This window comes from Populus alba, chromosome 6 (assembly GCF_005239225.2).
Source record: "Populus alba chromosome 6, ASM523922v2, whole genome shotgun sequence".
NCBI classification, from domain to species: Eukaryota; Viridiplantae; Streptophyta; class Magnoliopsida; order Malpighiales; family Salicaceae; genus Populus; species Populus alba.
Window position 1 is genome coordinate 1,851,193 of NC_133289.1, and position 15,090 is coordinate 1,866,282.

Consider the following 15,090-nt stretch of genomic DNA (forward strand, 5'->3'; position numbering starts at 1 on the left):
AGCATACCAAATGTGAGTTTATATCTATATTATTAAATTAATGAATGATTAAGCTATTAAATTATCAAATTGTTAATTTTAAAACTCGTAAAATTAGTTGAGGTGCACACAAACTGACTTGAACATTCAATTTTAAAAAAATTTACATGAAATTTTTTAAAAAAAATGATGAATGTGGTAAACATACAATTTTATTAGCTAAAGGTTTCAAATTCAATTCCTGCAAATTATAGTTTTTTTTTTGTTAAAAAAAAAAAACAAGTGAATACCCAATCTCAGCCTGTTTAAAAATATGGTTACGGTTATTTTTCAAAGTGCTTTTCACTTGTAAATGCATCAAAGTAATATATTTTTTTATTTTTAAAAAATTATTTTTGATATCAACACATTAAAATAATTTGAAAATATAAAAAAAATATTATTTTGAAGAAAAAAAATAAAAAATTTAATTTTTTTTAAAAACACTTTTTAAACACAAAAACAAACTAATTTTAGGTTTTTTTCCAGATTCTATTTTTAATATCACCCCAAAATAGCAAACATAACTGGATTCAAATCAAACCAATAGATACAACCAAATTAATAACATAAGTTAATGATCAGGATTATCTCAAAATACTGATATCATCTCGTACGGACAGTAAATACAGAAATATGAATTTATCTTATGACATTAATATAATACAAGAAATATGATTATTAAAATTATCAATAATGTATGATCTATTTTAATTTCTTAATCTAAATCAGCAAACTAATTGAAACTCATATATGAATTTGTAACTAATTATTCATTTTTTAATTATTTTTCTTCAAATCAAATAAGAGCTCATAAAACATTCTTATCAATGTTTTAGACAATTTATATATGGTAAGTAAAAAGAGATCAAGGGGCAAAACCTAAGATGGAACCAAACCGGCAGCGTTCCGACCCAACCATCGTCCTATTGGACTGACCCCACCAATCACTCCTAGGTGGAGTCCACTTCTCCCTCCTCTCCTTCCCTCCTTTGTATAAGATTCTCTCTTTCTTTCCTCTCACACACTATAAAAAAATACAAAGAAAAAACCTTTTCCTCTCTCAAATTTCTCTTCTCCTCCACCACTACCACCGTAACTCTCTCTAAATTTTTCGTTTTTCTTGTAAAACAGGGAAATCCCATTTTTTTAAGATAAAGGAAGTAATCCAGCTTCGATTTTTCTCTCAGGTAAACTATCTTTCGTCTGTGTTTTCTTTAGCTCTGTTTCTTGCTCAAAGTTTCAGTCTTTTTTATCAAGAAATCATCAGTGAAGTGTGTTTTTCTTGCAGTGATCAATATTTTTTTGATGTTGTTGATGATGATGGTTCAGTGTTCAGTTTGTTTGCGATCTTGGGCTGTGCTTTTTATTTTTTTTAGAATTTGATCATCACTCTGTTCGTAATTTTTTCATGTTCAAATCTGAAATGGATGGGCATAGAAAGGGTAATAAATACCTTGCTTGCTGGAAATGTTGATTGAAAAAGGAAAGGAAATAAAAGCAGAAAGCTTTGATCACTTTGCTTTATTTTTTTTCTTTTTTACAAAAGCCTCTATTTTAGGTCTGATCATTGACCTCTTATTATTTTCCTTTCTGGTTAGTAAAAATAAAATTTTTATTCATAATTTAAAGATCAATGAACACGGTGGTTGTTTGTCAAATTTTTTTTGTCAAAATAAATCTGATTTTATTTGCTTTTCTGTAGTATCTTTCAGTGATCAATCTTTAAGAACGCATGGAATTTGTTTTAGATCGTTTTGTAGCCAAACGTTTTTGTTTTTTCCACTCCAGCTAACAGTGGATGTGTCAATGATTGTCAGAGGTTGTTTAGAAGGTTTTAGCATTATATTTTAAATTTTACTTGAAAATTGTTAAAATAATATTTTTAAAAATAAAAAATTAAATATTTTAAAAATATCATTTCACCAAACAGTCTCCAACAATAATTTGGAATAAAAAAGAAAAAATTCAATTTTTTATCCTTTGAAATTGTTACTTCACGCTAGTATCTTGAATTTTTATTGTTACATGAAAAATTAAATAGCCATGTTACAATTTATAACACTAAAGCGTTATTATTCAAACCGTCTTCGAATCAACCTGACTATATTTTGGGTTAGATAAATCATATTAAAATTGATTTAATTTAATCTGGTTAGTTGATTTAATTTTTTTAATAAAAAAATATTTTTTAAAACTTTTTTTTAAATAAAAAGTTTCTTTTATAATTAACATGTACCAATCTCTTAATATGTAACTCGAGTCTTGATCTAAATAAATTTGTATTAGAGCAAATTTTGTTGGTCATATATTTTTTTAATGAAAAATTGTTTTTTTAATTCATAAATTATAATTTATTTTTCTTAAAAAATACAATATAATTTGGGATAGATTTAAAAAAAATTATATTAAAATTGATTTAGTTTAATCTAGTTAGTTAACATGTTTTTTAGTGTAAACTCAATTTGATATTTTATAAATAAAATAAAAAATGTATATTTTTAATATTTTATTTTTAATAATTTTTTTTATATAATTAACATGTACTAAATAAAATACAATTTTGAATTATTTATTTTTGCTAAAATTAAGTGTGGTTTATATTTTTTAGATCGTTTTGATGTGCTAATATCAAAAATAATTTTTAAAAAATAAAAAAAATTATTGGCATGTATTTCGGCACGAAAAGTTATTTGAAAAGCAACCATTAGCACACTGTCAAACACGCTTTTAATTTGTAACCCGAGTCTTGATTTAAACTGGTTTGAATAAATTTGCAGTAGACCAAATTTTGCTGGCCATATATTTTTTTAATGAAAAACTGTTTTTTCTTTAATTCACAGATTACAATTTATTTTTCTGAAAAGATACAATATAATTGGTTACATATTTCTAATTTCGTATCTGTCAGAGTCATTATTCGGCGTATGATTTACAGCAGAGAGGGATTATAGAAACTTGGGTAGGGGTCACCGTCCTTGATTAATTTTCATATTTAAGGGTGTGCCTGTATGGAGCTATTTGATGATATAAAAGGTTTAAATTGAGCTGTCACACAATTTTAACTTTAAAATTGGGAAATAAAACAAAAATATGCAAAAGAGAGATGAGATACAGATGGAATGCCAGCCTTGATGGGATCCCACCCGCTATGCATCCTTTCTGGTCTCGATATGTACGCTTTTATTTTTTATTTTTTATTTTTGCTTCAATACATGGTATTTTTTCATGTTTAATGTTTTGATTGATCAATCTCATCTGCTTTCCAATTGGACGGTCATGTTTCCATAGTCAATCATGGAAAAGGAGGATTTGATGGCCCTTGAGTGAAAGTTAATGAGGCCCCACATGGCTTTTTCACATTTTCACATGATGGGATGTCATGATAATAGGTTAGGTGATTTGGGATCTTATATAGTCCTAGTAAATTGTATTTGAATACATACAAGAACAATAGTAAGCTCTTTATCTTAATACCAGTATAGTATTTTTTAATTTTAATTTAATTTTATGATGTATTTTGGATAAACATCATCAAATACAAATTATTACCAGGTTCACATGTTGTTGTGATATGTTACATAAATTGCGCCAGGATTTCTGAACCCACCAACGCCATTAATTGCTACTTTTTTGGTGTCATGTTTTGATCTCGAAATATGTTTTTTCAACTATAGATGTTTAGACTTTGTGTAGTAAAATCTAGAAATTTGATAACGTGTATGGAAATAAATGACAAGATCTTTGGGGCCGGGAAACGGGTTGTTCATAGATGGGTTGGGACGGGTATCTACCAGGCCGGCTGCCCTTCCAAGAGGGCAGGTGGAGAGCAAAGCATACAGCCTGGTAAAATGCAGCATCTTGGAATTTTATGTTCTATGAAATGCATTTCCCCGTTGAATAATTTGTTTGGCTATGTCTATGATGACGTGTACCATGTCCTATTTAGGCTTCCACGTCAGGTAGTTTTGTCGGCTCATGATCATGTAATTCACTTGTGCACATCTTTCGATGATATGTTAACCTCAATTTTAGCTCCGGCCTGGTTTAATGATAAAAAAAAAAAAAAAAAGTTCAGATGATCCACCTATTTATAAGTTGATCTAGTACCTGATCTTGAGCCGAGGCTTATAACTATATTTGCGTCCACCTAATTCCACCTCGGCTAATTGACTTGGCATTTTATAATTTTTATTTCTTCATAAACTGATTACATAGATAATTGTAGTATAAGCTCTGTTTTTTAAGGAAATATTATAATTTCTCACCAAAAATCATAGTAATTTAAGTGTGCACGAGCCGGCTGCTACAATTTCATTGTGAGACACTTGTTGATTACAAGAAACATGTTAAACTATTGCACTGTAACATCTGAGCCAGTCAGCAATATCGATTTCTGATCTCCATGCTGGCAATGCAGTAGATACAGTAACGAAAGACACCATGTTGCTTTGCTCAATGTCTTTTGAGTTTTGAGGCTTTGCTGTGTAAATCATGAAAGAAAATGTTGTGTTAACTGCCAACTTGTTACAAATTCAGGAGGAGAAATCTAGGAAAGTGAAGTTGGTTTGATATGGAAGGAGAGACACAAGTCAGTTCAGAAGTTCCAGTTGTGAAGGGTGATCCTGATGTTGCTGATCTTATTAAGGTAATTTTAATGCCTGAATAAACTTGATGAAAGTGACATTAGCCTGCATTGCAGAAACTTGCTGAAATGCCAAGTTGCTGTGGATTTTTCCTCTCTTTTTTGAAAAAAAAAACCCTTCTTTGTCAGCTCAGTTTTGATTCTGGTGATGTTATTACAGCTTACAAATGGAGACGTGACGCATGTAGAAAAGGAAGGGAGGAAGGAAGAGGATGAAACTGATGGAGAATTCATCAAAGTGGAGAAGGAATCACTTGATGTGAAGGATGGTGGTTCTCATACCGCTGAGGCGAAATCTGCTGGGGAGGCTGATAAGCCATCTGTTGTGGAAAGAAGTTTAAGCGGTTCGACCAGAGAATTGCTAGAGGCCCAAGAGAAGCTGAAGGAACTTGAGCTCGAATTGGAAAGAGTATCCGCAGCATTAAAGCATTCTGAATCCGAGAATACACTGCTGAAGGATGATGTCTTGCTGGCCAATGAGAAGTTGGATGAGAGTGGAAAGAAGTATGGAGAGCTTGAAATCAGTCACAAGAAATTGCAAGAGCAGATAATTGAAGCTGAGGAGAAATTTAGTGCACAGCTCCACACTTTGCAAGAAGCTTTACAAGCAAAAGAAACCAAGCATAAGGAATTGGTTGAGGTTAAGGAATCATTTGATGGTATCACCCTTGAACTCGAGAATTCAAGAAAGAAGATGCAAGAGTTGGAACATGAGCTGGAAGTATCTTCTGGTGAGGCAAAGAAGTTTGAGGAGCTGCACAAAGAAAGTGGTTTGCATGCTGAATCCGAGACGCAGAGGGCCTTGGAGTTTGAAAGGCTGCTTGAGGCGGCAAAACTGAGTGCAAAAGAAATGGAAAATCAGATGGCTACTCTTCAGGAGGAAGTCAAGGGCCTGTACGAGAAGGTTGCAGAGAATCTGAAAGTTGAAGGGGCTCTTAAGAGCACGACAGCAGAACTTTCAGCAGCTAATGAAGAGTTGGCTGCTTCAAAATCACAGCAGCTGGACACAGAGCAAAGACTTTCTTCAAAAGAGGCTCTCATCGGCGAACTGACCCAGGAATTGGACCTCAAGAAAGCTTCAGAATCTCAGGTGAAGGAAGATTTCTTGGCTCTTGAGAATTTGCTCACTGCAACTAAAGAAGATCTTCAAGCAAAAGTTTCGGAGATGGAAGGCATGAAGCTGAGGTTGGAGGAAGAAATCAACACGAGGGAATCAGTTGAGGCTGGGTTGAAAACCCATGAAGCACAGGTCTCAACTGTACAGGAAGAATTGGCTAAAGTACTGAAAGAAAAAGAAGCTCTAGAAGCAGCCATGGCGGATCTCACAAGTAATGCAGCACAGATGAAAGGAGTGTGCGGTGAGCTTGAGGAAAAGTTGAAAACTTCAGATGAGAATTTCTGTAAAACAGATTCTCTTTTGTCCCAAGCTTTGTCAAACAGTGCAGAGCTAGAACAGAAGTTGAAGTTTCTGGAAGATCTCCACAGTGAATCTGGAGCTGCTGCAGCAACTGCCTCTCAAAAGAACCTGGAGCTTGAGGATTTAATCCGAGCTTCGAATGAAGCAGCAGAAGAGGCAAAATCACAACTGAGAGAGCTTGAGATACGGTTCGTTGCAGCAGAGAAGAAGAATGCGGAACTTGAGCAGCAGTTAAATTTGGTCGAACGAAAAAGCAGTGATGCTGAGAGAGAGGTGAGAGAATTCTCAGAGAAAATATCTGAACTCGGTACTACACTGAAAGAGGTAGAGGGGGAAAAGAATCAGTTGAGTGCCCAGGTGGAGGAATACCAGGAAAAGATAACCCACCTTGAATCTTCCCTGAATCAGTCATCATCTCGGAATTCAGAACTTGAGGAGGAGTTGAAAATTGCAAAAGAAAAATGTGCTGGGCATGAGGACCGAGCAAAAATGCACTATCAGCGCAGCCTTGAACTTGAAGATTTGTTCCAGACATCTCATTCCAGATTAGAGGATGCTGGAAAAAAGGCAAGCGAGTTTGTGCTGTTGCTTGAAGCAGAAAAGTACAGAATCAAGGAACTTGAAGAGCAGAACAGTGCATTTGAAAAGAAATGTGTGGATGCAGAAGCAGATTCCCGTAAATACTTAGATAAGATATCTGAACTAGCATCTGAAATTGAGGCTTACCAAGCAAGGTCATCAAGCCTTGAAGCTTCGCTCCAGATGGCTGGGGAGAAGGAGAAAGAGCTAACAGAATTACTGAATTTGGTCACTGATGAAAAGAAAAGGCTGGAAGAGGCATCAAGCAGTTCCAATGAGAAGCTGACTGAAGCTGAGAATCTTGTGGGAGTGTTGCGTAATGAATTGTCCGAGATGCAAGAGAAGTTGGAAAGCATTGAAAATGATCTGAAGGCTGCTGGATTGAAAGAAAGTGATATAATGGTGAAGCTCAAATCTGCAGAGGAGCAACTTGAGCAACAAGAGAAATTATTAGAGGAAGCCACTTCTAGAAAGTCAGAGCTTGAGTCATTACACGAAGCCCTAACAAGGGATTCAGAAATCAAACTTCAAGAAGCATTAACAAATTTCACTAACAGGGATTCTGAAGCAAAATCCCTGTTTGAGAAACTGAATACCCTTGAAGACCAAGTAAAGGCATACAAAGAGCAGATAACTGAAGCAACTGGAAGGTCTGCACTTTTGAAGGAAGAATTGGACTTGTGCTTGTTAAAAATGGTAGCTTTGGAAACCTCCAATGAAGAACTCAAAAGTCAGATAGTGGAAGCAGAAACCAAGTTTTCCAACTCCTTCTCAGAGAATGAACTCTTAGTTGAGACGAACAATCAACTGAAAAGCAAGATTGATGAACTTCAGGAATTGCTAAATTCTGCCGTTTCTGAGAAGGAAGCCACATCTCAACAACTTGCTTCTCACGCAAGCACGATCACAGAAATAACAGACAAGCACTCAAGAGCCATAGAACTTCATTCTGCAACTGAGTCGCGAATGATGCACGCTGAAACACAATTACAAGAGGCAATTCAGAGCCTCACTCTGAAGGATGTAGAAACAAGAGATTTGAATGAGAAGCTACAAGCACTTGAGGGGCAAGTAAAACTGCATGAAGAACAGGCTCATGAAGCATCCAAAATTGCTGAATCTCGAAAAGGCGAGCTGGAAGAGACTCTCCTGAAAGTAACACATCTGGAAACTGTTGTAGAGGAACTGAAAACAAAGTCAGGTCACTTTGAAAAAGAGAGTGGTGTGCTAGCTGGGTATAATTTGAAGCTCACTCAGGAGCTAGCCTCATATGAGTCCAAACTCAGAGATTTAGAGGCAAAACTATCTACAATCCTTTCTGAGAAGGATGGAACTATTGAGCAGCTTCACATTTCAAAGAGGGCCGTGGAGGATTTGCAGCAGCAGCTTACTGATGAAGGGCAGAAATTACACTCTCAGGTTTGTAGCATCATTTTTGTTTTTCCTTTTCGTGGTAAATAATGATTTGGCAATTCTTTTGTCCATAGTCTTCTAACCTGATAAACTTTCAAATCGCAGATATCTTCAGTTTTGGAAGAGAGCAACCTGCTCAATGAAACATATCAACATGAAAAGAAGGAACTTCAGTCAGTGATCATTCAGCTCGAGGAAGAACTGAAGGGACAGAAGGCCAATGAAGATGCCTTGAAATCTGAGATTGAAAGTCTCAAGGCTGAGGTTGCTGAGAAGTCAGCATTGCAAACTTCTCTCGAGGAACTTGAAAAACAATTGACGACTGCTGAAGTTGAACTAAAAGAACAGGTATTTTTTCAAGAATCAAGCACGAGTTCAAAAATAGGGTTCTGATGTTCCATTAAGTTTATTACTGAATACTGAACAACATCTCTGACTGTAGCTTCGTGTAGGCCTCCCATTGTTTCTATGCAAGGAACTTGTAAAAAACTTTACTGACACTTCTTTCTAATGTTCATCCAAACAGAAAGAAGCAAATTCTCAAAAGCTGGAAAAGGAAGCAGCTCTGAAGAAATCCTTTGCAGACCTTGAAGCCAAGAACAAAGAAGTGTCACATCTAGAGAACCAAGTGAAGGAACTTGAGCAGAAACTGCAAGAGGCTGATGCTAAATTATTGGAAAAGGTCAGTTTATATCTCCCCCTATTCATGGAATTTTCATTGTCTAAACTGGAAAAAATAAGCCATGAGGAGGTGAAGTTGGAAATAAATGGTCAGTGGACATGTTATTATACTAGTCATTTAAATGTAAAAATCGAACATTTGTTTACACTGAGATATATAGCAGGGTGATGGAAGCAGTCCAGCTGAACAGAAAGGAGTAGAGATCAAATCCAGAGATATCAGCGCCGCCATTTCTACTCCCACAAAAAGAAAGAGCAAGAAAAAGTTAGAAGCTGCATCTGCGCAAGCCTCATCCTCTTCTGAAACACATACTCAAACTGTCGATGTTTCGCCTGCCATGAACTTTAAATTCATCTTGGGAGTGGCCTTGGTATCTATCATCATTGGGGTAATTCTTGGGAAGCGTTATTAGTTTTGGCATTTTGGATTTTGGTCCTGCTCACTGCTTCAGGTTTTTTTGCCCATTTTCTTTAAAAAAAAATTCCTTTTTCCGTTCCAGTTTATACATAAGAGGTTGGAAGCTGTATTAGTATGCTTTCTAGATTAGGTTTTTGAGCAGTGGTCAGGAATTTGTTTTCTTTATTATCCCTTGCCCCAATCCATGTGACAGAAGAAACGTTCAATTCATGTAATATTCAAGTTTGTATTTATTAGTTTATTGATTGGATGTAAGTGCTTCGATTCGTTTATTCTTAAACCCGGTCTAGCCTAGCTTGGTAGGTCGCCATGAAAATCTTATGATCTGGAGATTAGGTTTCAAGATGAACTAGTTTTGACATTGACTCATCCAAACCTCCTGATTAGGTTAACTCAGCTAAATCAATCCAAACTCGGCTAACTCAACATTAAAGAATTTTTGCAGAAAAATTGAAACAAATATTTTTGATAAAAATAATAGACTTATTAGGGTGAACACAGCTTGACCCGGCAACCTAGGACTTTTTATCAAGTCAAACCCCAAGTGATGAAAGCCAGCACTCTTTCTGGATGTTTGATTAAATTCTCAAGTGGGTTATAAAAAAAACTGGAAAAAACTGAGCATGTGATAAACAAGAAACATGGAGATCAGGCATCTAGTGACCACTACACCCTGCTTTATAAAGGTAGATTGAATATTGTAATCAAGTTATTTGGCGACCGAACAAGAGCTGAATTCAACACATTACCACTGCTGTACCATCAATGTCTGAAAGAATTCAAAGACAAAGTACTGCCACTCAACATTTCATGGAGATGCATCCTGAAGAACCCAAAGCTCTCGGCGCCGTTATGATTGCCAGTTCAAAAAATTTAGTAGCTTAAAGGATTTAAGATCTGTTGATATTGAGGCAGATTCGGTGTATGATCACACATAATGACACAAGAGGATCCATCTAGCTGACGCAACTATTTTGGGATTGAGGCTTAGTTGTTGTATTTGCAATGATTCCTTGTATCATAATTTAAATTCAGTCATAAAACCAGCGATAACATCTCTTTGTGATCTCCAGAAATGTAATTATTCTTGATGTCAAAAGGGTTTAAGGTGAGTCAACTCAAAGCCATGAAAGCAAAATGATCAAAAGATTCCCATGAAAAGGAAGCCATGGTGTTACTCCATGTGCGGATTTTGTTCTGCGCTCTGCAGATGAAGCACAAACCAGAAAATTTTACTGGACTCCAAAAAGATGCAGCGCTTAAGGTATTCAACTATGCCATATTTAGGAAGGTCCAAATTGCACAACATTAGTGTCATACTTGATAGGAGTCACAGCCCCAAACTAGTTCCTATTCATTGCTTCAAACATTACAATACCTTTCTCCAATGTGAGCATATGGTGGAAAACATAACCAGCCATCAATATGAACTCTCCATGGTTTACCTCATCATCTCCATTTCTCATTTTAAACATCCTTCGATCCATTAAAGATCTCAAAATCATCAAACCCTGCATACAGACCAAAGCGTTTAGCTTGATTAAGAAAAGGAGCTGACTTGAGACATTCTTGAGCATAGCAAGGCAATTACCAGAAGCGACGTCTTCACTTTCATCAGTTGATGGTGCCAGTGGCATTGTATTAACAGAACGTGGAACTAGTGACATCCAATCTGAACTCCCAGCGTCTTCTAGGCAAAGCTCATTCTGTGTGATCCAGTCTTCAACGAGACTGACATCATCAAATGAAATGGGGTCCTCAGGAATCTGCTTTTTGTTTCCATCAACCCTGCAAGAAAATCAGTAAGCAAAAGAACAAAAATTATTTCCTCTCTGATTTTCAAATAACTAAAATAAACAGTCATTGGTTTTACTTACATTTGTCTAAGACGCAGGTTGTACTGAACAAAGACAAGATCAGCTAGTCGTTGACGCTGTAGGAAATTTCTTGTGCGATGCACCTTCTCAAAGGGAATATGATTATGGCTACACCCAATTGCACTGCAGGTTTGGCTGAGAATACGAATAGCTAAACGTGCCAAATTTGGGCAAGATCCGCCATATATAGACCACCATTCAGCTAAAACGCCATGGTATATTTAGAAATCAGTTCCAAGTAATATTGATGAAAAAGAAATGTAACCCACTACATGACAGAAAGATGAAATTCTTGTACAAGCAAGGATTGCAAAGAATAAATATAACCGCCTACATGATGTCTTATGTCAAATACGTTGAACACAGTAGCAGAAACATGCCAAACAGGCACCAGTGAAGTTATGTTGATATTCCTAAATTTTTTTATGATATTTGACAGTATGAAATGAGTTCGACAATGAAAGGAAACTTATGTTGACAATATTTTCATAGAGGTTTCTTAAATGGTTGCATGCACATACTTGCCGTGTGTATGACAACAATTGGCGTCCTATCAGAACTAATATTATTAGAAAGCTCTTGCAAGAAAGCAAAGAATCTGAACACTAGATGGAAACAGCAGCAGTAATCAAACTATAATGAAAGTATCCTTACCAGGAAGCAGAGTTCCTCTAGCTCTGATTGCCAACTTCTTCCCAAGGTCTCCTTCTGCATTTTTATACAAGGTTAACTCTTTGACAATCTTATCCTGGACTTCAGTATCAGGAACCAATCTCTCGATGCAATCAAACATCCTTGACAAAATCTTATTGTGCATATCTCCTTCAATGCTATAAAAGAACTTGGGGTTAAAGAAGAAACCTGCAGCGTGAAGAGGAGTTTGCCATTGTTGTTCCCACCTATGATCTATAATATTCCAGTAGACCATATAATCCTCTCTCTTCACAAGTTCTTTCTTAATGGTTTCTTTGGCTCTATATATTCCTGAAAATACATATCCCATCGCAGCCCTCTTTTCACTGCTAACTATTACCAAAACTTGCAGGAGAGGACTTGTTAAACGGATGATCAAGATGCATGAAGACCAAAATGACCGATTATTTATAATATCTACCATTGCTAATCCTCCAGGTTGCTTTGAATAAGGGCAGTCCATCCACTCCTGTGAGGTTACCATGGTTTGCAAATTAAGTTTGAAATTAGCCATTCGTTTCAATGTAGTGAAGTTGGTAGCAGAGCGTGTCATACCCTGTTGCACAATGTCACTACCAGAAGTAAAATTCCTCATCAGGTTCAACACTGCACTGTTATTGTAGACAAATCTCGTGACAGATTTAGCCTGTTCAAGAACTGTATTTATCCAATCAAGTTTTCCAATATCCTCCAGTATCAGATCAATGCAACGAGCTGCACAGGGAGCCCAATACAAGGAAGGGAAAGTATCCATTAATTTTTTCCCAGCAGTAATATAATGTTCTTCACCATTAGTAATTACTTGTAAAATGTTTCCAGCTCCAACTTCCTCCACCATTAGTTTAAGCAATTCATACAGACCATCTGTTGAGTGGATAAGATTTGATGCATCCACAGATTTCAAAAATACTGTTCCTTTGGAGCAATACACCAAAAAATTCAGTGTAATTACACCACTTTCTGAGTTGCATTCTTCAACCAAAAGAGAACAGCCAGTCTTCACCCATCTTGTCTTGTATTGATTAATATCACTTTTTACTTCCTCGACCAGACTCTTCAATATCCGACCACGAAGATCTTGATGTGAGGGTGCAGCAATCCCTGGCCGCCCATAAGCAACAGTATCAATCAATGGTTGGGAAAAATTTGAGTCCATTGCATCTAAACTAGCTCCTATATCATACAAGAACCGCCCCCATATCGCATGGATTGGATTATCTGCTGTTTCTGAACCCATTGCTATTAAAGCATCAGCATCATCTGAAGCTGCAACAGCAATAGCGCTCTTTCTTGTGCCCAAATTTCCATTACTCGTTCCTTCTCCATCCAGTAAGAAATCTGAATTTACTTCAGCTAAATTGCAGGCTGCAACAGCTCGAAGTGGGGTGATCATGTCATCACTATAATCAGCAAATATGTATACATCTTCACCACCAGGAGGTGAATCGACATCGTCTAATTTTTCTCGTTTTGACTTTCGTTTCTTTCTTTGCCTCACTACAATTGGACTTAAATGTTGTTCCATCAAGTCCCGAACATCGGATGGAACTCGTGTACAACTAGGCACACCACCACTATTTCTACCAGCAAGATGCTCCTTAAATCTATGAATGCCACCACCCTTAAACAATTTCGCACAATAATTACACTTTATCTGCACCCGTTTCTCGTTTTTCAACATTTCACAATGTTTCCATCCCACATCTTTTTTCCTTCGCATTCCCGGAGCTGATTCAAAATTACTGAAGGGATTTGAAAGCATGCCTACATCACTAAGAGGCAAATTAACATCACTTTCTTCTTCCTGAATCTTCAGTTGCTGGCTGTTTTGCTTTGCGGTAATCACATCAAGATCTTGCTGCATTAATAGCCGAACATCAGGTGGAACACTTTGGCACATAGGCCCACCACCTTTGGGACCGGCAAGATGCTCCTTGAACCTATGAATCCCACCACCCTCAAATATTTCACCACAATATATACATTTCATGCGTGTCTTTTCTCCTTCCTTAAACATTTGACAATGTTTCCATGCCAGGTCCTTTGGTGATGGTACCAAAAACTCCTCCATTTTCCAAACTAACCCTTTATAAATCACTAAACAGCTTTACCATCAACTTTTCTTCTTCAACTGAAACAAAAAGTAACTGATCAAACCTGAACAACATTAATGTTGCCTTTTCCTAGTTGTACAAAACTGTCAGCTGGACCTCAATTCCTACAGTTTGACACAAAACAGAACATAAATAAGACACGCCCTTAATCATTAAATACGATGATAGATGAATCAAACTAGCTCACATTATACCTCACAAAGAAAAATAACAGCCTAGAAAACAAAAGTTTGAAACTTTAAAGTCAATAGCTTAAAAAAATCATCATATGAAGACAACCCAGGTCTTATACTCCTAGTAAAATGTTAGAATCCTCAAATTGATGCCATAGACTATTATCCCAAAAGTCATGCAAGTCAGCAATTCCTTGATCATGTTATTACATTATAAGACTAAAACCCAGAATATCACAAATACTAAATGGCACTAAATTATACTGCTTTTGGGCATAGAAACATGATTCAATAAAACAGAAATACAAGTGAAAGAAAAGAACTTTACTCTGTTCTGTAACAGAAAAAAACTATGGTGAATTCTGGTCGGACCGATTGTTTTGACCCAGCTGGTTCTCTGGGTTTTCACAGGTGATCTATCTGGTGGTGAAGTTTTGAGGGAAGATTCTTGTTGGGTTGTTACCTCGACTAGCTGATCATCGGAATTTCGGGTGAACCGAGAAGATGGTCTGGTTGCTGGTCTGGTTTTGTGTCCTGCCGGTTAGGTTTTTTTTTTTTTTTTTTTTATGGGAGAGGCACTGAAAGAGAGTTGTTTTGATTGCTTGGATGGGTTTTTTTTTTTTTTTCTGGGTCAACTATATTTTTGCCTCTCAAGTGTCTAGATTTGAGATATTTTATTTGTCTTTACCATTTAGAATTTGTCAAAATTAATTCTATAGATTTTAAAATGTTCCAAGATCACCCCTATATTAAATATTAGAATATTAGCCGTTTAGAACCCATTTGTCTATTCAATGAAAATTGTATTTTAAATTAAAAATATAAAAAAAAATATTTTTTATTTGAAAAGCAGTATAAAACGTAGCAAACTGCGGAAAAAAAAACAAATAATGAAACAAATTGCCAAATAATATTTATTTTCTTTCTAGTCCACTTCTCGCAATTTAATCTAGATTTATCTACAATTACTATTCATAGTAATGAAACAAATTGCGAACCAACATTTTTAATTATTTAAAAACTATAAGATTAATATTAACATGGGAAAAATTTAAACCAAGA

At 35.9% G+C, this 15,090-nt stretch overlaps 2 protein-coding genes across 4 annotated transcripts; one reads left to right on the top strand and one right to left on the bottom strand.

The window, feature by feature from the left end:
• The first annotated feature begins 1,042 nt into the window (after nucleotides 1-1,042).
• On the top strand, nucleotides 1,043-9,412 carry LOC118052910 (uncharacterized). Of its 2 annotated transcripts, none has more exons than XM_035064009.2 (6): nucleotides 1,043-1,208; nucleotides 4,558-4,666; nucleotides 4,824-8,078; nucleotides 8,178-8,420; nucleotides 8,599-8,754; nucleotides 8,915-9,412. In XM_035064009.2, the coding sequence occupies exons 2-6, from the start codon at nucleotides 4,592-4,594 to the stop codon at nucleotides 9,164-9,166; spliced, it is 3,981 nt and encodes a 1,326-aa protein (XP_034919900.1). In that variant the 5' UTR covers nucleotides 1,043-1,208; nucleotides 4,558-4,591; the 3' UTR covers nucleotides 9,167-9,412. The 2 variants fall into 2 exon arrangements, with proteins under 2 accessions (XP_034919900.1, XP_034919902.1); XM_035064011.2 differs by having other exon boundaries at nucleotides 1,044-1,208; nucleotides 8,918-9,412.
• Nucleotides 9,413-10,300: 888 nt separating this feature from the next.
• On the bottom strand, nucleotides 10,301-14,658 carry LOC118052911 (uncharacterized). 2 transcript variants are annotated; one of them, XM_073410254.1, is made up of 5 exons: nucleotides 14,357-14,658; nucleotides 11,703-13,872; nucleotides 11,049-11,250; nucleotides 10,763-10,959; nucleotides 10,301-10,682 (listed from the first exon to the last, which is right to left on the bottom strand). In XM_073410254.1, exons 2-5 carry the CDS (start codon nucleotides 13,810-13,812, stop codon nucleotides 10,639-10,641), a joined length of 2,553 nt encoding a protein of 850 aa, XP_073266355.1. In that variant the 5' UTR covers nucleotides 13,813-13,872; nucleotides 14,357-14,658; the 3' UTR covers nucleotides 10,301-10,638. The 2 variants fall into 2 exon arrangements, with proteins under 2 accessions (XP_073266355.1, XP_034919903.1); XM_035064012.2 differs by having other exon boundaries at nucleotides 11,703-13,959; nucleotides 14,357-14,657.
• Between the last annotated feature and the right edge of the window lie 432 nt (nucleotides 14,659-15,090).

Coding starts and splice junctions, on each gene's coding strand:
- LOC118052911 (XM_073410254.1), bottom strand. CDS start 13,812: ATGGAGGAGTTTTTGGTACCATCACCAAAGGACCTGGCATGGAAACAT. Junction 10,960..11,048: donor AACCTGCGTCTTAGACAAAT/GTAAGTAAAACC, acceptor ATTTTCTTGCAG/GGTTGATGGAAACAAAAAGC. Junction 10,683..10,762: donor AAGTGAAGACGTCGCTTCTG/GTAATTGCCTTG, acceptor GTCTGTATGCAG/GGTTTGATGATTTTGAGATC.
- LOC118052910 (XM_035064009.2), top strand. CDS start 4,592: ATGGAAGGAGAGACACAAGTCAGTTCAGAAGTTCCAGTTGTGAAGGGT. Junction 8,079..8,177: donor GGCAGAAATTACACTCTCAG/GTTTGTAGCATC, acceptor TTCAAATCGCAG/ATATCTTCAGTTTTGGAAGA. Junction 8,421..8,598: donor AAGTTGAACTAAAAGAACAG/GTATTTTTTCAA, acceptor TCATCCAAACAG/AAAGAAGCAAATTCTCAAAA.